The sequence below is a fragment of the Camelus bactrianus genome, chromosome X (assembly GCF_048773025.1).
Source record: "Camelus bactrianus isolate YW-2024 breed Bactrian camel chromosome X, ASM4877302v1, whole genome shotgun sequence".
Lineage (NCBI taxonomy): Eukaryota > Metazoa > Chordata > Mammalia > Artiodactyla > Camelidae > Camelus > Camelus bactrianus.
This window is the reverse complement of record NC_133575.1, coordinates 48,284,926-48,303,594: the sequence shown is the minus strand read 5'-3', so window position 1 is coordinate 48,303,594 and position 18,669 is coordinate 48,284,926. Positions and strand designations below refer to the sequence as shown.

General features: G+C 39.2%; 1 protein-coding gene across 23 annotated transcripts in view; it reads right to left on the bottom strand.

Annotated features, from left to right (window-relative positions):
- The window catches only part of ARHGEF9 (Cdc42 guanine nucleotide exchange factor 9), a 410,653-nt gene that overhangs the window by 27,774 nt on the left and 364,210 nt on the right, over nt 1-18,669 (bottom strand). For 22 of the 23 annotated variants that reach the window (XM_074359744.1, XM_074359745.1, XM_074359746.1 and 19 more), the window contains one exon: nt 15,869-16,000. The exons of the other annotated variant lie outside the window; for it this stretch is intronic. In XM_074359744.1, coding sequence (XP_074215845.1) covers nt 15,869-16,000 — 132 coding nt within the window. The remainder of the gene's footprint in view (nt 1-15,868; nt 16,001-18,669) is intronic. 23 annotated transcript variants of the gene reach the window in all.

Here is an 18,669-nt window from a genome sequence, read left to right as displayed (position 1 = left end):
AATAGCGAGGGTTCATTCTTTTTTATGGCGGAATTGCATTCCATTATATATATAAAACCATATCTTCTTTATCCATTCATCTGTTGATGGACACTTAGGTTGCCTCTATACCTTGGTAACTGTAAATAATGCTGCTATGAATGTTGGGGTGCATGTACCTTTTTGAATTAGTGTTCCTGTTTAGTTTAGTTTTTTTTTTTTTTCAGGTACATGTGCAGGGGGAGAATTGCTGAGTCATATAGTAATTCTATTTTTAGTTTTTGGAGAAAACTTCATACTGTTTTCCACAGTGGCTACACCAATTTACATTCCCATCAACAGTGTAGGAGGGCCCCCTTTTCTCTACATCCTTACCAACATTTGTTATGTATTCTTTTTGAGATAGCCATTCTGACAGCTGAGAGGTGATATCTCATTGTGGTTTTGTATTACTTATTTACCTTTAATGATATATTAAGTTTTGGTGAACCCAATGCCCATTCCAAAATCTACAACCCCAAGGTAATCTCCATATTAAAACACATGCTCATCATTCCCCCGGTTTCTTTTCTACATAGTTTTATCTCACCTATATCTACTATGCTTATATGAGGATTAAAAACATACAAAACAATGTCACATAATGTTTAGGGATACATACATATGTAGGAAAGTTATGTAAAAATATACAACAATGATACATGGAAACTCAAGAGAGTACAGAGAGGAGAATGGGGACAGGTGAGGAAGAAAGGGAAAGGAAAGGAAGAAGAGAGGGAGAGGGGAAAGACTGTATTTGTAATGAACTACTTCTTAGGTTGGTTAGTGAGTACATGGGTGCTCATTATATTACTTTTATATCTTTTTGAATGTCAAATATTTCTTAAGTTAAAAAAAGAAAAACAGAGGGGGGTCAATGAAATGACCTGTGGGTTTGTGGGATGTAAGGTCTAATAAGTAACCATCTCTTTATGGTCTTTCAGCCCCTCCTCCTCTCAGCACTGCCTGCAGCTTTTCCTGAGAGCACACCTACTGCTGCATGTGGTGTGGCTGAGTCTAGCCAAGGAGGGTATCTCAATGAGCCCTGCTCTGACTGATGTCCTCTATTACCAGCAGGGGCCCTTTCTGGACAACTTTCCCTCCTCTCTGCTTATATTTGGACTTCTAGACAATCTAACAGAGTCAGAAATGTTCATTAATTTTTATTAACATTGTAAGAGTTGGTTAAACTATTCCCATTTTATGGAAAGATATCCCATGCTCTTGGATTGGAAGAATCAGTATCATTAAAATGGCTATACTGCCCAAGGCAATCTACAGATTTAATGAAATCCCTATCAAATTACCCAGGACATATTTCACAGAACTAGAACAAATCATAATAAAATTTATATGGAACCATCAAAGACCTAGAATTGCCAAAGCATTACTGAAGAGAAAGAAAGAGGCTGGAGGAATAACTCTCCCGGAATTCAGACAATACTATAGAGCTACAGTCAGCAAGACAGCATGGTATTGGTACAAAAACAAACATATGGACCAACGGAACAGAATAGAGAGCCCAGAAATGAACCCACAAACTTTTGGTCAACTAATCTTCTACAAAGGAAGCAAGAATATACTATAGAATAAAAACAGTCTCTTCAGCAAATGGTGTTGGGAAAACTGGATAGCAGAATGTAAATCAATGAAGCTAGAACACTCCTTCACTCCAAACACAAATATAAACTCAAAATGGCTTAAATATTTATGTGTAAGACAAGATATAATTCTCCCAGAAGAAAACATAGGCAAAACATTCTCTAACAGAAATTTTAGCAATGTTCTCCTAGCGCGTTCTACACAGGCAATAGAAATAAGAGCAAAAATAAACAAATGGGATCTAATTAAACTTACAAGCTTTTGCACAGCAAAGGAAACCATGAGCAAAACAAAACAACAACCTATGGAATGGGAGAAAATACTTCCAAAGGATGCAACTGACAAAGGCTTAATTTCCAGAATATATAAAAACCTCATACAAATTAATAACAGAAAAACAAACAACCCAATCCAAAAATGGGCAGAAGACCTAAACAAGAAATTCACCAATGAAGACATACAAATGGCCAATAGGCACATGAAAAAATGCTCAATATCACTATTTATCAGAGAAATTCAAATCAAAACTATAATGAGGTTATCACCTCACACCAGTCAGAATGGCCGTCATTCAAAAGTCTATGAATGATAAATGCAATCCCACTCCTGGGCATATATCCAGAGGGAACCTTAATTCAAAAAGATACATGCACTTCAGTGTTAATAACAGCACTATTTACAATAGCCAGGACATAGAAACAACCTAAATGCCCATCAACAGATGACTGGATAAAGAAGCTGTGGTATATTTATACAATGGAATACCAGTCAGCCACAAAGAAAAATAAAATAATGCCATTTGCAGCAACATGGATGGACCTGGAGATCATCATTCTCAGTGAAGTAAGCCAGAAAGAGAAAAAAAAAATCCATATGATATCACTCATATGTGGAATCTAAAAAAAGAAAAAAAGAAGAAAAAAAGAAGAAAAAAAGGAACTATGAACCCACCTACAAAACAGAAACAGTCTCGTAGACATAGTAAACAATCTTATGGTTATTGGGGAAAGGGGGTGGGAAGGGATAAACATGGGAGTTTAAGATTTACAAATGTTAGCCACTATATATAAAAATAGATTTTAAAAAAGTTTCTTCTGTATAGCATAGGGAACTATCTTCAATACCTTGTAATGACCTTTAATGAAAAAAGAATACGGACATGAATATATGTATGTATATACATGACTGGGACATTGTGCTGTACACCAGAAATTGACACATTATAACTGACTTAATTCAATTAAAAAATGAAAACTATTCCTACTTTACTTAATTGCCTGAAATGCCTCACACTTCTCAGCTGTAAGATACCTGCAAAGGATTTGCCTTTGGCCACTTACATTCACAGTCCTAACTTCTCAAGCTGAATGGTAAACTAGGCTTTTCGGCAGGGCTGAGGAAGGCTGTCTTTAAGGATTTCTAGCATAGTTCTGTCAATCTCAAAGCCATAGCCTGGGAAACACAGGTATTGATGAATTACTTTGCAAAAAATAACCATCTGATGTTCTTTTTTTTCCTCCCATAATGATGATGCATATAAATAGGCCTGTGAGTACAGATGGGTTCTGATATGTTGGGTGCCCCTGGCATCACGTTTACAAAAGAGGAATAGGTCAGCTGTACAGAGTGGGACAATGTAGCTCCAAGCCTGTTTCAGATCCTTGGATTCATTTTACCATGCTCAAAATGGACAAGCTTGGTCCTGGCCAAAAGAATAGGGTGGCTTCCATGCACTGACTTCCAAAATCCCCTAGAATATTTTGTGAAACACATGCATAAAAAGTGGGCCCTGCCAGGCTAATCTAACTACAAAAGCAGGACAAGCTGAGGAAAATAGATCAATGTAATCTACTTTATCTCAGAAAGGATTGAAACCTGCCTCACAATACATACTAAAAATACACATAGATCTGGACCACACAGCTAATAGGTGGGTGCCTACCTGGCAAGAACATAGGCAGACTCAACCTCCCTCTATTCCTAACTGCAGCCTGCAGCTTCCTTTCCCTCTGAGTTGGTATGTCATAATCATTTTCAGCTTTCAAAACCTTTACTAGTTTCTGGAAATGGAAAGGATGGAAGGGATGTACATGATCTTGGAGCTAAATTAAAAGCTTCAACTGAACCTCCTATTGTCTCTTTAGGTATTTAAGGATAACAAGGAACTAGAGAGAATTCTGCCTTTGTGGTGAGGGAATAGGGCTAGAGAGATGTGTCATTAAAATTCTCCATTTGACTGCTCTTTCTGGCTCCCCAGAGGTTTGAGTGTGAGTTTTCAGGCATCAGATTAGTCATATAGCCAAGTGTTAGGGATGTGATAGGAATGATTAAGAATGACACCACTGTTCAGATAATCCAATCAGAAAGGGTAGCTAAGGCCGCCAAGAAGCATGGAATGGTGAAAACAGCGTAAGTTAGAGTCTAAATCTCTGAGTTTGAATCCTAGCTCCTTAGCTTACCAGCTGTGTGGTCTTGAGCAAATGATGTAACCTCTGAGCTGCAATTTTCTCAACTCTAAAACTCGGAGAGTTTGCAAAATTGTTGTAAAGCTCAAATCTAAACAGGCAGTTTCCTGGTCATGAGGACAGCCTTGTCTGACAAACACGGTGCTGAACGTTTTTGCTTCAGGCCAGTGTTTCATAGTACTTTAAAGTTCATTTTGATAAGTCTAAAAACCTCATTGCCACCTTGAGTTCATTTAAACTTTACAAATAGGTTAAATATGGTCACTAAAAATAAATCAAAGCAAAATTAACTCTGAATATTTTAAAATTTACACAGCTAACCCAATGTCCCTGGAAATTTCAAACACCTTTTCAGGGCAGGGGTGGTGGTGGTGGTGGGTGGCAAATACTATCTGTTAGTCACTCACTAAAATCACAGCTCTATACTTGGACTCATACTAATATCTCATCCCTGCCCCAAAGATGCCCCCTCCTGTCACAATCCTTTCTGCCTTCAAGGTCAAATCTACACATTCTTCCTCCTCAAAGCAGCCTTCTCTACTTGTACCCTCCAGATCAATTCACTGTGTTTTCCCTTTTCTGAATGCTAGAACCCTTACACAACTGACACAGCTATCACACTAGTGAGTTGTCTTAATTCTGTTTCACAGCTTTTAGTTTTGTCTGCCCATTCAGGCTGTGCCCAGCACTGTGCCTTCCATGGTCTTTCCTCATTTAGGAGTCATCCATGGAAGGACAGCTGATAAAACCTCAAAGGTTGTTCTACTCAGCTTCTACACATGGCAAGGGAACAAAGCCCTCCTGAACCTTAGTTGCCTATGGTCCTATTGGGACCAGGGTGTCCACGTGTCACTTGTTAATGGAGGTCAGAGTGCTTTCATAGGGACATGGTAAATAGGTGCTCACTACAGTTGCTTCTTGGGTCATCACAAGTTCCCTGTCTAAATGGGATTGTTTCTGCTAGGATGACAGATTTCCTTCTTATCCTTTATACTCATCCAAGTTAGAGGAGATTAAGGGAGTTAGTGCTTCTCTAATGGGGCCCTGGCAGTCTGCAGATAAGCACTTGGGCCCTGGCCCTAGCTGTGGCTCCAGCAAGGAGCCCTGTCCCTGACATTACATGATTGAAACAGCTAGTAACTGTTTGAATTTGGCCTCACTAGATATTCATAGGGTTTAGTAAAACACTGCAGGACATTTTGTATAAATGACAGATGCTACAATCTGGGGAATGCAACTGTTCAGGATTGCAGCTTGCCTCACTTGCTTGTCAGTAAGGTCCTCTCTACTTCTTTAGAGGGTACTCTGGCTACTCACCCCTAGCCTGGACAACCCTAGTTTCTGCTCCAGATCCTGGGGAAGGCACATGGGGCTGGGACTAGAAGTATTTTTCTCATTATTGTATTCCCGCATCTAGACTACACTAGAGTACATAGTTAAAAATAGCAAAATAATAACAACGGCAACAGTGAACACCTACACAACATATATTATGCTACATATATTATTCTAATTGCTTTGCATTTCCCCTCAATTTATTGAGGCTTAATTGACAAAAACTAAAAATATTAAAGGTATACAATGTGATTTTGTTTGTTTGTTTTGCATATACATATTTTTATTGAAATATAGTCAGTTTACAGTGTTGTGCTGGTTTCTGGTATACAGCATAATGCTTCAGTCATACATGAAAATACATATATTTGTTTTCATATTCTTTTTCACCATAAGTTGCTATAAGATACTGAATATGGTTCCCTGTGCTATACAGTATAATCTTGTTGTTTATCTATTTTATATATATATTAGTTAGTATCTGCAAATCTTGAACTCCCAATTTATCTCTTCCCACCCTCTTCCCCCACCTCCCTGGTAACCATGTTTGTTTTCTGTTCTGAGTCTCTTTCTGTTTTGTAAATAAGTTCATTTGACTTTTTTTTTTTTTTAGATTCCACATATGAGTGATATCATATGGTATTTTTCTTTCTCTTTCTGGCTTACTTCACTGAGAATGACAATCACCAGATCCATCCATGTTGCTGCAAATGGCATTATCTTATTTTTTATGGCTGAGTAGTATTCCATTGTATAAATATACTACAGCTTCTTTATCCAGTCATCTGTCAATGGACATTTATGTTGTTTCCATGTCTTGGCTATTGCAAACAGTGCTGCTATGAACATTGGTGTGCAGGTGTCTTTTTGAATTAGGGTTCCTTCTGGATATATGCCCAGGAGTGGGATTACTGGGTCATATGGGAAGTCTATTTCTAGCTTTTTAAGGAATCTCCATACTGTTTTCCACAGTGGCTGCACCAAACTGTATTCCACCAAAAGTGTAGGAGGGTTCCTTTTCTTCACATCCTCTCCAGCATTTTATTGTTTGTGGACTTTTGAATGATGGTCATTCTGACTGGTGTGAGGTGATACCTCACTGTAGTTTTGATTTGCATTTCTCTGATAATTAGTGATATTGAGCATTTTTTCATGAGCCTATTGGTCATTCATATTTCTTCATTGGAGAATTGCTTATTTAGGAAGGATTTCTGCCCATTTTTGGATTGGGTTGTTTGTTTTTTTCTTGTTAAGCCATATGAGCCATTTATATATTCTGGAAATCAAGGCTTTGTCAGTTTCATCTTTTGCAAATATTTTCTCCCATTCCGTAAGTTGTCATTTTGTTTTGCTTATAGTTTCCTTTGTTGTGCAAAAGCTTTTAAGTTTAATTAGTTCCTGTTTGCTTATTTTTGCTTTTATTTCTATTTCTTAGGTAGACTGCTCTAGGAGAACATTACTGAGATGTAGTTGAGATAATGTTTTGCCTATGTTTTCTTCTAGGAGGTTTATTGTGTCCTGTCTTATGTTTAAGTCCTTAACCCAGTTTGAATTTTACAGATGATAAAGGGGAGGTGCAGAGCCACTGTGGAAACCAGTATGGAGATTCCTTAAAAGACTAGGAATAGACTTACCATATGACCCAGGAATCCCGCTCCTGGGCATACATCCAGAAGGAACCCCACTTCAAAATGACACCTGCACCCCAATGTTCATAGCAGCACTATTTACAATAGCCAAGACATGGAAACAGCCTAAATGTCCATCAACAGATGACTGGATAAAGAAGATGTGGTATATTTATACAATGGAATACTACTCAGCCATAAAAACTGACAACATAACGCCATTTGCAGCAACATGGATGCTCCTGGAGAATGTCATTCTAAGTGAAGTAAGCCAGAAAGAGAAATAAAAATACCATATGAGATCGCTTATATGTGGAATCTAAAACAAACAAACAAACAAACAAACAAAACAGAAATATAAAACAGCAATAGACTCACAGACATAGAATATAAACTTGTGGTTGCCAAGGGGGTGGGGGTGGGAAGAGATAGACTGGGATTTCAAAGTTGTAGAATAAATAAATAAGATTATACTGTATAGCACAGGGAAATATATACAAGATCTTATGGTAGCTCACAGAGAGAAAAATGGGACAATGAATATATATATGTTCATGTGTAACTGAAAAATTGTGCTTTACACTGGAATTTGACACAACATTGTAAAATGACTATAAATCAATAAACAATGTTAAAAAAATAGTGGAGGTGCAGAAAGTGAAAAGTCATTTGCTTGAAATCATATAGCTAAGTAAGTACTGGAACTAATAAGCCCCAAACTGTCTGACCACATAGTTTATGCTTTATCTACTGCTCCACATTTCTTCTATCTGCAAGGAAACTGTGGGGAAATCTAAGTGCCAGGCTGAAATTCTGATATTCTATGTCTAGTTTAATACTCCCATCAACTAGACTGGTTACTGGCAAGATAGAAACTGGGTTTTATGTGACATGACTTGCTCTTAGGAAATCAATGTGAAGTCCCTGTCACTAAATCTCCTTCTAATTTTTTAGAATTTTTTTCTCTGTTTAATAATCTATTACAGAATTCTGACAAGCTCAATGGCGATAATGACATAGAGGTTACCTCTTTTTTCTTCTTTCTTTAAACAGATCTTTGGAAATCATTGATACTGTCTTAGCATTTTTAAAAACTAACTTTGACTCTTCTAGGATCCATGAAACTAATCTCTGTCTTACCTACTAAACATCCTATCACATATAAAATGTTACATATTATCTAGCCATTTGCTAGGGGCCCAGGTTTCCTCCTTTTAAAATATGAGCTTATCAGAAACCTTAATGTAGCCACATTTGATTACTTAGCTTCCTTATCCCCTTACTTCCCTGTACTGTGCTTTTGGGTGTCCTTTTTAACTCTGTGCCTGAGTTGAGTGCCTTACTCACCTAGCCCTAGTCCTGGCCCTTCTCCTTTCTTTTGTTTGTAGATTTCCTTTGTCAAAGGAATGTTCACCTCCAGGAAGCTTTGTCCATTTCTTCCACTTTTAGCTCAAGAAGAGAGTCTTTTATAGTAATGGCACGAGGTCCCTTAACAACTCTCCAGACAAAAGGTTTTGTCTCTTTCTATACCTTCTTTTGGCCCCATGTTCATTTCTCAAAAGTTTACTCCCTACTTGCAGAACAGAAAGGCCTACTGTAGGTACCAAATATAAATCCTCAACCATAGCCTCAAGAAAAACGTCAGATATAGTTTTAATAGCCTCTGAGATATCAGAGTCAAGAAAGCCCAGATATGTGGAGTTAGTGGTCTTTATACTCCAGACTGTGGGCTAGCTTTGCTGTGGAAGAAGAGCCCATGGTTCTTGCTAGAACAAGAAGGCTCCCATTGGAGGAAAGCTATGCCTGCTTCAAGGTTTCCCTTGTTTTCAGTCAATCCTTTTGTCTGCTTCCCCCATCCTACCAGCTTGGCTGGCATGAACCCCCAGCCCTGCCTTGAATTCTGATTTCTCCTTAAACACTGGCTCCTACTAGCTGTCCTGGAGTTGATTCATCATTCCATTTTAGTCTTCCACTGTCCCCCTAGAATAAGCAGCTCTTTGCAGGAAACCACCCTCAGCAAGAAATTCCCTTTCTTGTTACTTTAGCAAAGCTATATTTTAACTAACTAAACCAGGAGCTCCTATGCTCTACTCATCTCTGGCCCAAGTACACATTTCAAATCTTTTGATCACACAATACCTTGACTACTGTTGGTTCTTTCCTTTGATCAAAGAAATAGAAGTGAAGAATAAGTAGCAGATGACCAGCTCTCTTCTCTAACTTCCCCTTCAGTAATCTCATGAACAAACTGTGTGAACAAGACAGCACCTAAAGAAAGATCATAAGAAGTCGACAAGCCTGCACACAGTGGGGGATGGTGATGACTCTGACTCCCTAGCTAAATGATTAACTGAGATTACTTCCCTTTTTCCCTTTAAAAACTTTCATGGATGAGCAGAATCTTCAGAGATGATTTTGGGGGGACATTGAGTCCACCATCTCCCCAGACGGCTAACATGCTGATTAAAAGCAATTTTCCTTTCTACCAACAACTGTCACTCAGGTATTGATTTTCAAGTGGTGAGAAGCTGGACCTGAGTTTGGTAACAGATTTTGGTGCCCAATGTGGAGATGTGCTCTCATGGCATCTACTTCCTCCAGGCTTCTGGGAGTAAGGCCACCAGCTAAGGCAATGCACCAGGACAGTCGCCACAAGCCAGCTATTTGTGGCTAGCTGGCCTTGGAAGGGAAATTTTTGGAGATCCCTTAGCAGCTGCAGAAACCAATTATTTCTAGGAATCTCCTCATCTTTTCCCTCCCAATACGGTGCCTTTTCCCTTTGGGTTGATGGAAATGGAAACTTATACCTTTGTGAGTTGACAGGCTCTAGGACTGGGTAAGTCCACTGGAGCTAGCACCAGCCAGAATCCCTTTTGTGGTCTGTCCCAGATCGCAGCCATTTGACCCCAACAAGCATCAGTCCATTATGTTAAGGAAGTGTTCAAATGAGACTTTGAATTAGTCTCTCCTGGGCTTAGGGAGAATTTCAGCTTGTGACCAGCCAGCTTGATTTATGTATTTGTGTTTTGTGTCTGCCTTTTGTCTTTTGAAATGGGAAATATTTTAGTTATGAGACTAGCTCAGAAGAGAAAGATAGTATTTTATTACAACATTGTGTGGCCACAATATTCTTTAGACTCCAGAGAAAAAAATGGTTAAGACGAAACTCTTTTGAAACTCCAAAACTGTTTTTGTTTGTTTGTTTGTTTGTTTATGCAGTTTGGTAAAACCATCTCTTTAAAATTCTGATCCTGACAGAAGGGTCTTTCAGGGAGAACTTGTTTTCCCCCCCTTCCTGTGCCTTTGAGATGTAAATGACCTACCTGGGCCTCTCAGGAGCTTATCTAATCAAACTGTGATCCTTGAGACTGAAGAAAAAAGAGCAAAAATGTCATTTGTAAACTCAAACTGCTGGAAAGTATCCCTCAGATTTTATCAAGGACAAATACAAATCTTAAAAGTCTTTTCCACAAATAATAAGCCTTAGCTATCTGAGCAAGCAAAATTAATTTATTCCAACTGTTATTTATAAACTAAGTTTATACTGTAATACCTAATTCATAACAATGTTTTTAAAGTAAAGCTATTAGATCTCTAGTTTTGTCTGTTTATATGTCGTGTACATATTATACATATGAGATGTCTCTACCTCTGGAAAATATTACCAAAATTAAACTTATAAAAGAGCTTTATTTAACTCATTTAAAAGTAAGTGCTTACAAACTAAGTATTTCTAAATATGAAAGAAAGAAGCCAAGATGAGTTTCAGTTTGATGTGAACTAGGAACTATTCAATATTAAGTTAATAACTGGTATTAAAGTTAGTTTACATTTGTTGATCTATTTAATATAGACGTGTCTTTAGAGTCATCAATATTAGGTATAATGTTTTTATTGTACATATGTTTAATAGAAGTCAAATAAGATCTTCTTACAGCTGTTGCAAATTTGCCAGCAAGAAAAATAACTTGGTGTGATGAAATTCTTATAAGAAAGTTGAATGCAAATGAGATAAGAACTTTTGGGTGAACTACTTACAAATAATATTTCAGGAGCATCTATTTGAACATGAGCTCTCCAGATATTTGGTAACTTGAAATTTTAGAGTTATGCTAAATTGAGTTAAGTGATAGAAGTTTACTGAATAGTAGGTCATTCCTAAATAAAATAAGATATTGAAATAGTAATTACTGAATATTGGTTTCCCTTTACAGAGAAACTAAAGGTGTTCAGAAGGTGCTGATGATGAATATAAAAATGCTAATGTAAAAGACAGTTCATAATTGCTTAATTTTTAGTTTTCACTAGAAATTAAGGATTTAAGAGTTGAGGATTATAATTTAAATATGCAATTAAAGCTACCAAAAATAATAAATTATACCTTTGTAAGTAGAATTGAAGCATTTTTCCTCTCTACCTGATCTCTCCAGAAACTGGAGACACATGTTCCCAGCAGACTTATAAGTAAATAAGGAAGGCCACATCTTAATAGGTGCAAACATCTCAAGGTATTTTGGGGACCTTAAAAAGAGAGGAACTCATTCAAATTTGTAAAATGAAATCTGTGACTAGCCCATGGTATGGCTTTCCTAAAGGCCTTTTAAAAAGTTTCATCTAAGATTCCTTATGAAAAGTTCCAGCACAGCCATAAAAGAGCCTATATAATCAATTAACCAGATTCACTTTGCAAAAAAAAAAAACTAAGCTTAATGTGTCTATTTTTGGTAAAAAAATTAGGGTAATTTTAGAGAGAAAAAGACTATGTTTTAATGGACATTAATTTCTAGTTTTGTTAACTAGGGTCACTATTTACTGCCTAAGACTCACTCCCCAGATGATGGCTCTTTGTTGCTTTGTTATATTACAGTAAAGTTGGGATAATCTAACTTTGTTTCTGAGGCTTATCACAGCGGTCTACCCTTGGATAAAATCAGATGCCACATGACCTGCAGCCAGGGAACTATACTGGAAGAAGCATCATTTAAAGGACTGCCTCCAACCTAAATAAAATGACCCTTATCAGGTACTGTTAACCAGCTCATGTGCAATGAAACTAAATAAAATTGACTTGGATTCATATCTTCCACTTGAGAAGGGCCTCTACATTGGACTGGCCTGTCAAGGGGGCTGCTGACCTCAAATGACGTTCACACCAGAACAAGAAGAGAAAACAACAGTGGTGGGTAGCTGACTCAGGAGTCTGGACCAGGCCTATAAGACCTATCATACTAATCTAATTGAACTGTTTACCAAATGTTTGTCTATCAACACTGAAAGTTACTGTTTTACTTTTAACCGCACTGTTGCCTCCAGTATTTAGGATATGAAAAGAATTCTCTAATGGAGTTGTCACAGAGTATAACTACTCATGATATATAACACTGCTTACTTTAAGTCTATTGCTAAAAGCGCATGTACAATACTTACGTAACAATTGGGTATGTAAGTGATAAAATGTATGGCCTATAAAGTGTTTCCCCATTAACATACCTCTGAGCCTATTTATGATATCTAACTAGTTTGCTTCCAATGTGGATAACTAGGCAAATATAAAGGAGGCCTAGCACAGAGAGACAGAATCTGAACCTGGGGCAGGAGCCATCAACCAAGCATTGAGGGACAGATATTTTGATTGTCAATGCTTTCTACTGAAATATTTGCAATCAAATGGGGAAATGATGGAAGAATCTGCACATATTGAGGTATGGGGAAGTCATTCCTATTCATATATGGTTTAACTTAAACTTTACTGACCAAAGTGAACTGTTTTGTGGCCTTTTGGACATGCATTGTACATCTACTTTGGCCACTGAGGAAAGAAATGCATTTGAAACTAAGAATGGAGTAGCTATGGTTTAGACATCCAAGGTAAAACTAGGCGGTCACTGTGGATGTGATTTCATATATGTTCCTGTATTGCAGAGAACTTCAATTTTCTAAGCTGTGTCAAGACTCAGACACTGCCAACAATTCTCAAAGCAGTGTCTGCTGGTGAAACTGAGCAGGACCCTGTGCATTCCTCTGTCAAGTTTACGATTAACAGCTCTATCCAAAACATTACTCCTTTTCATGTTCTGAACCTGCTCCTCCTCATAACTGAGATGTATCAAACAAAAGGGGGGACTGGAATCAAGTAGAACTCTGTGGGACCCCCAAGTAAAAAGGCCCTCCATGTCTCCTGCCTCTTGTTTGTAGATAAGCTGAAATCTCCCAGAGTCACAAAAGAGCAGGCTCAAGAAGTTAGTGATTAGGACAACAAAGCCACAGACTCAGTGTCTGATGCACATTCCTGAGTAGTTTTACAGGTACTATAACTGCCACCAGAGGAAAAAAGCTAACTGCATGATGACCAGACTGCAGCCATGAAATAAGCTGCTCCATCTTGAGCAATACTGAATCTAAGGCTAGCACAATTCTAAGAACTGGCCTTAAGAGAATGGGATTAATACTATTGCTCATAATAATCTATATTTTTGTGGGTATCAAAATAACTATAGGTTGCTCTGCCCATGTATGTAAACAGGCAACTAAATTTTTCAACAAAGAGATGCTTCAACTCCATGTTGGTATCTTTCACCCTAAGACTTTTTTTCAGCATAAAGCAGTTATAGAAGTCAGACTTTTACCCATAATCCCATAGAAATGGAATTATACTTGAAAGGGGGTGGATTTATAAAGCAGCTCTTTGCAGGAAACCACCCTCAGTAGGAAACCCCTTTTCTTGTCACTTTAGCAAAGCTACACTGTAACTAACTTTTAAATCAGGGGGCCCCATGCTCATTCATCTCTGGTCCAAGCACACTTTTCAAATCTTTTGATCACACGATACCTTGCCTAACCTGTTGATTTTTCCATAGATCAAAGAAAGAATAAGTAATTAACAGATAATCAGATTTCTTCCCTAGCTTCCCCTTCAGTAATCTCATGAACAAACTGTGTGAACAAGATAGCATCTAAAGAAAGATCACAAGTCAACAAGCCTGCACGCAGTGGGGGATGGCAATGACTCTGACCCCCTAGCTCAGTGATTAACTGAGATTACTTCCTCTTCTTCCTTTAAAACTTTCATAGCAGAACAGAATCTTCAGAGATGGTGTTGGGGGAACACTGAATTCACCATCTCCCCAGATCACCAGCATTCTGATTAAAAACAAATTTCCTTTCTACCAACACTTGCATCTTGGGTATAATTTTTGAGCAGTGAGCAACCAGACCTGAGTTTGGTAACACTAGCTCCTGAACTAATCCCTCTGTTCATCTTGTTTCTTCCATTTATTCCTAGCCTTTGACTTACCATTTTGTGTCCTGGTTCCTGGCCCTGTCTACTATAACTACTGCTTCCTACAGCCGAGTTTCACATTTTACTTGAAGTAATCTTAGCCTTGGCTGAAAGATGCCCAAATTAACAAGAGTCTGAGTGATGGGTGACCACAAAATAAACTAGCTTCCTAATAGTTTTGCTATATCTCCCTAGGACTGGTTGTTCTGAGTGTAAACATGCTTCAAGGGGAAGAAGTGGCACATGACAATTGGTGACACGGCAGATATGCTGAAAATTTCCTTGGCTACCTAAACTAACCCTCAAAAATCCTGCCTCCTGATTTGATGGAAGTCTCAGGAAGAGTTAGGGGAGCTTATAAGAGGCCTGGGTGTTTGGCTAACTTCTAGATTCATAAAAGTTCTCTCTACCAGGGTAAGCGCTAGACCAAGGTAGTAATTATCTCTGTTAACTAGTCAGCTATTGGTTCCAGAACTGGCATTTAAAGCTTAGCCGCAAACACTGAGACAGCATGACTCAAAACTCAATTTCTTCCCTCAATCCACTGTCAAAGGCAAATGGACAAAGATTTAAACAAATGTGTGATTCCTGTCCTAGGTTGGAAAAGATGGAAAAGGTTTAATCTGGTGTTTTATGACTTGGTTCCCTTTCAGGGGCATTTGCTACTGGGTAAGAAAGAGAAGAAAGGGACTGGATTATGTAGAAAGAGCCAAAAGTAGGGTGGTGAATTTAAAAAGCTACTCTAAGCATTCTTTGGTTTTTCCCTCCTCTTTTACTTTCTCTAGTCCCAAATTCATCCCAGCCAGTCCCTGGAGCCAAAAGTGATCTGAACTCCCTATCCTAAGGGAGGAGATAAAGGGAACAGTATCTTGTCAGGAGGAATCAGGCTGAGAACATATGCCATCCTTCTACTTGCCAAGGAGAAGATACCAAGAAAACAACACTCATCTGAGTCAGGCAGGGGTTTATCACAAGAGCAAGACTTTTCAAATGGATTATAGGTAAGGAAGGGTAAAGAAGAGCACAGTTGAGAGTTACTGGGATGTGAAGTACCTTGAATAGGAAATGGGTAGGGGAACAAGGAAAACTCCTATATCACAAATGTACCTACCTGCAAGGGTAAGGTAGGAGGTCCCTTGTTGGTTCCTAGGGCATTAAGGGGCCAGATGGCCAGAGCCATTAGAGTAGAAATGGGGGGAGGTACTCAGTGAAGCCACTGTTCACCAATTGGAGTAGAAATATTTCAATATTTTTTAACAACTGCTGCAAACCAACAGGCTATCAGCTGTGGGTAGAAGAGAGTGAGAAGGGCAGGAGGGTAAAGGGTAAAAAAGATACCAAGACAAAATTTACCAATTTTCAGAGTTTCACTGCCAATAAGTCAGCCATACTAGTGATCCTGATATGGAATTGCTGCCCATCTCTTGTCTATTTTTAACCCAGCAGGGTTAGCCCATTTCACTGGGAGCTGGGGGTGATGGATAGGGAGGATCTGGTGTACCCTGAGATGCCCATCTCAGGGAAGAAAGGGGTGGGGTTACCTTCTTGCAGAGGACCATCTGGTGGTCAAACAGGAAGAAGACCCGCTGCTGGTTGCGGCCGTAGGGCTGGTAGATCCAGGCCATCTCCCCAGTGTAGATCAGCTCCGAGCTCCTGTCTAGGATGTCCTCACCCTGGGAAGGACATGTGATAGTGAGAGGCAGCCAAGCAGGAGGGATGGCCCTGTCACTTGCCTGGAAGCACCTAGGTCTGGGCATAGGCTGGGACAGGAAGAGGACAGAAAGGGCCTGGTGGAAAAAAAAAAAAAGATGAAGGGACCCCTGGAAATCCCTGAAAGGCTTCATGAGCTAGAAAAATCCATACTATTGTTTACCCTGAGGTCTAGTGAGCCTTACTATCCAGGACTGCTACAGTCCCTCTATGCCAGTTGCTCTCTGGCCCCAGAGGCACTAGCTACCATGAGGTTCAGTATCAGTGTCTGTCTCTCTCTCATTCTCCCTCTTTTTCTCTATGAATCTCTCTTTCCACTCTAATTTTTCATCCAGTTCTAGTCTTTAGTCTCTTTCTTGTACCTGAAGAGTAAACCTCAGAAGGTTATAGAAGTCTCTTTGCTTCCCAAGCAAGTAAACCCAGACAGGGGAGGAAAAGGAAGAGATGATGATTGAGGGAGAGAAATAGAAACCATTCATCCTCTTAATAATAATTTTTCTTCTTTTCTCAGTTCATTAAAATCTATTGATTGAATTAGAAACTTTATCAACACATGCTTCCTGGGTCTGTTATCCACAGAGCCTGAACAACTTGCTTATCCTCGTTGCTACATAGAATCAAACACAGACACATACAAAAAAACCCCACCAAGACACCTAACTCCCAGCTAATTCTATTCTACAGAGTTTCCAAGGGCCTCTTCTTTATGGTAACTCTGATAGGTCAGAGATAAGTGGGAGGTGTATGTCAGATGTCAAGCCAGACTTGGTCCTATTCTCAAGGAGCTTACATATCAGGGGAGGAATCTAATCTAAATATGCTCAGAACTCATGGAACACAAGGCAAGCCATGGGGACAAAGAGCAGTGACCGTTCTGACTTAGGAGAATTAGTATTTACTGAACACCTATAGGGGTTAGACATTGTGCTACGTACTTTCACTCTGTCTCTTCTGAGTCTCACAATAGCCCTTGGAAATAGATATTCTTGCTGTCATCTTATTGTCTCAAGTACCAAGAAGTCTAGTGATCAACCAAGATCACCCAGCTAGTTAGCCAAAGATCCACAATCCAGCCCCAATTCTGCAGCTCCAGAGAGTGTTCTCACTTTTGCCACTACATTATGCTCTCTCTAGACCAAAAAGTCACTGGTGGGTCAGTCCCTTCTTCTGGGTCTCAGTTTTTCCAGCTGTTAAATGAAGTAAGTGAGGATGATCTCTAAGGCCCTAGCCCTGATACTATGATGCTGAGATCTCAGCCTTGCACTCAAAAGCTTTAAGTCAAGGTTAGAGATGGGGGGTGGGGCTCCTGCACCCCTCCTCCAAAACATTTAGAGGCAAACAGCTGAGGCAAGGCAGTGGCCTAAAGAAACAAGTAGCTAGAAATGGTATTCTCAAGCATACTACTTTTTGTCCAGTCTAAGGGATGAGAAAGAAAAAGGGAGTTCAGTAGAAATATTTTCTAATAATACAACCTCAGAAAGAAAGCTCAGGGATACTAGCATGACTCCAGATTACACCTCAGGGGTACCCTGGAACTTAGGTATAACACTCCTCCCTGAGGGGCCCACATACTAGCTCAGAACCTCTGAAGGCCCAGGGCTAGAAGAGGAATTCCTCAGAGTGAGGGAGCCATGCAGGGCTTTCCTGTTGGAGGAATGGGAAGCTGAGAGTGGCACCAGTCTGCCATGCCCAACCTCGAATTAGGCAGGAAGATGTATCAGAGTCCATTCTGAATGTGTATGAAGTGAAAGAAAGCTATAAGAAGGGGCCAATGCCATACAAAGATGGTCAGATGATTTTTTAAGGCACCATTTGCTAAGCTGAGGATGATCAGACCAGTAGGACTACTTAGTGTCATCTGGTCCACCCACTGTACCAGATAGGAGCACCCCAATTCTAACACTTCTATTTTGAGTACTTGCCATAAGTGCCACTTTGTGCCACTCCATCAAAGGAAAAAAAAATTGAAAAAAATACACTTCTATGCTCACCAAGCTGACTGATGTCAGACAACTCACATATCCTCTCTGTGCCTCAGTTTCCTAATCTTTAAAATGATGATAATAACATTATCAACTGCATTTGACTGTTATGTGGATTATATGTTAGTACATATAAAGTGCTTAGGAAAGTACACATCACACTGTAAGCTCTACATAGTGATAGTTATCTTGACTATTACTGTGTGCCCAATATCCTGTGCCACATATTCCTATTAATACTCACAACTCAATAAGGAATGCACTGTTACTCTCCTCAAAACCAAGGTCAGGGAAATTGGAAGTGATTTGCCCAAAGTGGCAGAATCCAGGACAGATTCTCTCCAAAGTCCATGCTCTAAACCATCAAATCACAGCAGAATAATGATCCCTTAGAGGAACAACGAGCTGCCTTGTCAGATTTCTGAGGTAAGAATCTCAGAGACTTGGGTTCTGGGCCCCATGTTGCCACCAACTCATTCTGTGCCCTTGAGAAGTAGTTTAATCACTATCAATCTGTTTCCTCATTTAGATAATGGGGATAATACAATGGTTCCTGCTTGACTCACTTCACGTACCTGCTTGAGAACACCAAACAAGTTCATGTAAGGGAAAGGACCCTCTTAGAGTTTAAGTTTTTGCTCATTTGCCTC